This window comes from Penaeus monodon, chromosome 39 (assembly GCF_015228065.2).
Source record: "Penaeus monodon isolate SGIC_2016 chromosome 39, NSTDA_Pmon_1, whole genome shotgun sequence".
Taxonomy (NCBI): domain Eukaryota; kingdom Metazoa; phylum Arthropoda; class Malacostraca; order Decapoda; family Penaeidae; genus Penaeus; species Penaeus monodon.
Window position 1 is genome coordinate 5,477,607 of NC_051424.1, and position 6,132 is coordinate 5,483,738.

The window sequence follows — 6,132 nt, forward strand, 5'->3', positions numbered from 1 at the left end:
CAATTGTATAATTGACCATTGGGGATGATAATTTTTTTTAAAAAATTTTTAATGATGATTGGGGAAAATTGAAAATTAAGCCAAACCTGCCTGAAAAGAAAGTCAAAAGGGTAAAAAAAAAAAAAGATAAATTATTTTTTAAAAAAAAAAGCCTAAGGGTAGAAAAAAAGGGAAAGAAGATAAATTTAAAAAAAAAAATAAAAGGGTAACAGAAAAAAAAAATTTTAAAAAAAAGGGGGAATAAAACAAAGCAAAGAAAAAACGATCAAAATTTTCACAAAAGCAGCAGAACGAAAAGTAAAGCAGCCACAAAAAAAAAAAAAAAGGGGGAAACCCAACCCAAAAGAGCTAAAAGAACAAACCAAGCCCTCGCCCTCCCACCAACCCCACCCACGTCAACCCAACCCTCCCCCACGCCAAAACCCACATAAGCCAAGCCACGTCGACCCCGCCCCACATAAAACCAAAGGCCACATCACCCACCCACCAACCAAAGCCACCCCCAAACCCCCAAGCCAACCAACCCCAACCCCAACCACCGGCCCCAATAACCCCACCCCCATAAAACCCCAAGCCACATCAACCCAAGCCACATAAACCCCAACCCACATAAAACCCAACCACTCAACCCAACCACAAACCCAAGCCACATAAACCCCAAAGCCACATCCCCCAAGCCAATCAACCCACACATCAACCCAAGCCACTCCCCACCCCCAACCCAAAAGCCACATCAACCCACCCCACCAAAAGCCACATCAACCCAAGCCCATCAACCAAGCCACTAAACCCAAAGCCCTAACCAACCCCCAACCAATACCCACCCACATAAACCCCAAGCCATTTCCCAAGCCCATCAACCAGCCCATCACCCAAGCCCCCATAAGCCAAGCCACATCAACCCAGCCCACATCACCCAAGCCCATCAACCCAAGCCACCCCCAAGCCACATAAACCCAGCCACATCACCCAGGCCCATAAACCAAGCCAATAACCCACCACTCAACCCAGCCCTAAACCCACCCACATAAACCCAACCCCCCCCACCAAAACCCCAACCACTAAACCCCAAAACCACATAAAACCCCAAGCCCTTCAACCCACCACATCAACCCAACCACTCAACCCCCCAATAACCCAAGCCACATCAACACCAAAAAAGGGCCACTCAACCCAAGCCCATCAACCAACCACAAACCCCAAGCCAATCCCAACCCAACCCGTCCCCCAAGCCAATCAACCAAGCCCCCAAGCCAACCACATCAACCCAGCCCATAAACCCCAAAGGCCACATAAACCCACCCAACATAAACCCAACCACATCAACCCAAGCCACATCAACCCAAGCCATCGTGTGAGCGTGTTGTGTACTTGTGCTATATCCTGATGATGTGTGTGTGCTTGTGTGTGTGTGTGCGTGTGTGTATGTGTGTGTGTGTGTGTGTGTGTGTGTGTGTGTGTGTAAGTGTGTGCTTGTGTGTGGGGTGTGTGTGTGTGTGTGTACATAACCCATCACAAAGAAAACAAAAAAACAAAGTTTAAATAATGACGATGGTTATTCTATATATAATAATGATAATAATAAAAAAATAATTAATTATAATAATATAATAATGATAAAAAGATAATAATAAAAATAAAAAATAAAAACGTAAAAAATAAAATAATAGTATGGTAATAGTAAAACTATTATTATTATAATGAGATGGTAAAAATTTAATATTAATGAAAATAAATAATAATAAAAAAAATAATATTTATTGTAAAAAACGAAAATGATTTTTAAACAATCTCATAAAAATGAGGATGATAACGAAAAAAAAATAATAATAATAATATAAAAATAATATAATAATAAAAAAGTAATAAAAATGATAAAAATAATAATAATAATATAAAAATTTAAAAATAATAATAATAAATGATAATAGTAGTGTAGTAGTAGTAGTAATTATTAAAATTTAAAAATGAAAATAATAAAAAAATATAAAAATAATAAAAATGATAAAATAATAAAATAATTATTATTATTTTTATTATATTATTATTTTTATTATTATTATTATTATTATAATGATAAAATATAAATAATAAAAATAATAATAATAAAAATAAAAATTTAATAATGATAATAGTAATAAATAAAAAAAAAATAAAATAATAATATAATGAAAAAAAAAAATATAAAAATAATAAAATACTATGTGATAATGGTCATAATGATAATGATGATATAATAATAATAATAATAATAATATTATCATAATTAAAAATAATAAAAATAATAAAAATAAAAATCTAAATAAAAATAATAATAATAGTAAAAATAAAAATAAAAACAAAAAATAATAATAAAAATAAAAAAAATAATAGAAATTATAATAAAATAATAATAGAAATAGTAATAAAAATAAAAGATAATAATAGTAATAATAATAACAACAACAATAACAGCAATAATAATAACAATACCAACTAGAACACCAGTTAATAAATATACACGAATAACACTAAATATAATAACAACATGAAATTGAAAAATGAAGGATGAAATAACAAGCCAACCAGTCATCCTTGTGGTTGCAACATCCTCGTCATTTCCTTCAAAATCTTAGCACAACGAAGCCTATCTCACTCACCTTCAGTTTTTTTTTTCTATACACCTACGTCTTGCTTGCACATTTTCACAAACTACCTGTCACATTAAATTACCATATTGCATACTGCAGGGCCCTTCGTTCGTTGAAAAAGACGTATGGGCTTCCAAGTGTTTTTTGTTTGTCGTATTGATGTTTAAAAATCGGGGTGTATTCGACTTATTTTTTTTTTGCGTTAGTTGTTGATATAAATATTTATAGTATATGCGGTCTGTAGAATTGTATCTTTGTTTCACTGTGCATCGTATTTTGCTTCACTATACCTTACCACACTTCATCTTACTGTAACACATCATTATCACAAAAGGAGTTCCTTACTATAAAATGTAACACTATCTACGCTTTTCCTGTTTCTATTTAACACTTCCCACATCATCACTCTCGTCATGCCAACCTCTAAACAACATCAAACTGACCCCAATTTGCTATTGAAAGTCCCAAGCATCAGCTATACCTCTCTCTTTTCTTTTCCCTCCTTTTTTCCTATCTCCATCCCCTTTTAAACGTTCATCACACTCACCATGCATCCTTTCGTCACATCAGGTGGTACCATCTGCCAGCCGTAAAAACGACCTACCTTATCTTCTTTCTGTCCTCACTTATATCTTCGTCACACTCCATCATAATCCTCATTCATACATACATTTCCCACCTCACACTTCTCTCCATCACACTTAAAGCACATCACACTCACCACAAAACCACACACCACACCACACTACTGTTACCGCCTCGTGAAAACTATAAACAAGCCACTTCCTTTCTTCTTCATTCCCACCCACACCGCCCCCCTTCAAAATTTTTTCAACCTCACACATCTTCATCACATTTACCACACACCACACTCACCACGAAACCACACATCATCACACACCATCAGAAACAACCATTTCCACCTGCTTTAAACCACACACAAAAAAAAAAACTAAACCTCCTGTTTTGCCTCCTTCGGAACCTCCCTAGATAACTATCAACCAGAAAGGAGACAGATAGCTCGGGCGTTAGGGCTTCCCAATGCATAAAGAACTCCCCTATTTCTTAAGGAAGATCTTTACCTAGTTGGGATTCTCAGCTGAGGGAAGGTGGACAACGAAGTTTTTGTGTCTGTGGCGAGGCGGGACTGTGCTTTCTCCTCCCGACGTCGCTATTTACACTGCAGGCCGCTTCTTGACATAAGCTGAAGCAAAATAGACGCTTCTTTCTAATATGGTTTCATATGTATACACACATGCGCACTTGCACACAACCACATACATACACATACATACACACAAACACACACACTACCAATCGATAGAAAAATTTAATAGATAATATTTAAATAGAATATATACTTTAATAGAATTGCATTTATACACCCAACACATAACACAACACCCACACACACACCCACACACACGCATATATATATATATATATATAATGTAAATAAATTTACATACTTATATATATTAATATATATATATATATATTATAATATAATAATATAATATATATATATATATATATATATATATATATATACACTTTTATATTATATATTATATAATAATATTATATATATATATATATATATATATAAATATAATATATTTTATATATATTTTATTTAAATATATATAGGGGGTTAAATAAAAAAATATATATATATAATATATAGATACTAAAACCCAAAACATGAACTAGATATTACACACACCACCCCCACACACAACACACCACACACACACACACACAAACACACACATATTATATTACATATATTTATATTTATAATATATTTTTATATATATATATATATTATTAAATATATTATATGTATGTTATATTTTATATATAATATAATATATATATATATATATATTATATATATAAAATGTATTATATTCTTCTTTTAACGGTAGGTTCTTCTGAGCCCCCGTGGTCACAGCATGATATTTAATTGTAGTTTCATTTTGTATGCCTTGGAGTGAGTACGGGGTAGGGTCCCCATTTCCCTTTTCCACGGAGAGTGCCGGTGTTACCATTTTAGGTAATCATTCTCTCTATTTTTATCCGGGCTTGGACCCCGCATGACTTTAGCTGGCTTGGCCACCCAGTGGCTAGGGAAACACGAGGTGAAGTTCCCTTGCCCCAGGGAACAAAGCGCCGGCCGGGCTCGAACATTTGAAATCAGATTGCCGTCGTGACAACTTGAGTCCGATCCTAGCCATTTGGCCACCGCGGCCTTTATGTATATATATACATTGTATATATTTAATAATATTATATATATTAATTTTATATATATTTGTGTGTTGTGTGTTATGTATATATTATTATATATATATATTATATATATATTAATATAATATATATATATATTATATATATATATATTATGTATGTATGTTATATACATATATATATCACACAACGCATATATATAATATTATAATATATATATATGTTTAAAATCATTATATATATATATTATATATTATATAAAAATTATATATATAATATATTTAAATATATGTATTATGATGTATGTATGTATGAATATATTATAACACACATATTATCATATTATATATACATATTATAATTTTATAATAATTTTATATATTATATTATTATATATATATATATATATAAAAATATGTAATTTTTATATATATATAAAAATTTTATATATATAATATATAATATATTATATAATTCTTTTTGAAAGATGGGTAGATTAGAAACCACAGTTGGTAGATATGAAAACAAAAATAAGGTTTTATCTCGGAAATACAAACCCCATGTAATCTAGCTTTTCGTTGGTGTAGTAATTTGTCGATCCATTATTTTCCGATAAGTACATCTACGACACGAAGGCCTAATGAATTCAGAGGTCCCGGCCCGGCCGAGGGCCCCAGCGTCCCCCGAATCGCGTTTTCCCTTTTAGGGACGACGGAGCCAAGGTCGCCTAGCGTCCAGCCCTCTGCGGATGGCAGGGAAGGGGGGCTTTAGTGCCCCCTAGCGGCACGGGGCAAGGCAGCGGGGATAAAGTCTCACCGCGTCCTGGGACTCCATCAGTACATCTCCTGCACCACCATGAATACCTTTGCTAATGAGGACGACGGGGAGCGAAGGGGAGGGCCCTTTAGGGGAGTAGACGGGGGGAGTGACTGTTTGGGGAAAGTTTAGACTGTGGGGGGGGAAATTTAGACATAAATGAAATTTCCTTTGCCGTTTTCCGCCTCTAAACGTGGGGAAAAAGACGGACCTGGGGGGAGGAACCTCCGCCAGATCTATAAAAATGATTTTAACTTCTCTTTTCAGTCAGCATGAAGGGCCCGCAGCTCTCCTGGCTCTGGCTGGCGCGCCCGCCCAAATCCCCCTCCCCTTCTCCCACGGGTACCCCCGACGTCCTCGGCGCAGAGCCGTCCAAACTTCGATGCTCAGGGCCCCGCTTACGATATACGCCGACGTCAGCAGCACTCCGTGT

The 6,132-nt window shown here is 34.6% G+C and overlaps 1 protein-coding gene across 1 annotated transcript in view; it reads left to right on the forward strand.

The window, feature by feature from the left end:
* Positions 1 to 954, forward strand: part of LOC119597456 (extensin-like) — a 10,280-nt gene extending 9,326 nt beyond the window's left edge. Inside the window, exon 2 of the mRNA XM_037947030.1 lies at positions 678 to 954. Coding sequence (XP_037802958.1) covers positions 678 to 954 — 277 coding nt within the window. The remainder of the gene's footprint in view (positions 1 to 677) is intronic.
* Positions 955 to 6,132: the final 5,178 nt, after the last annotated feature.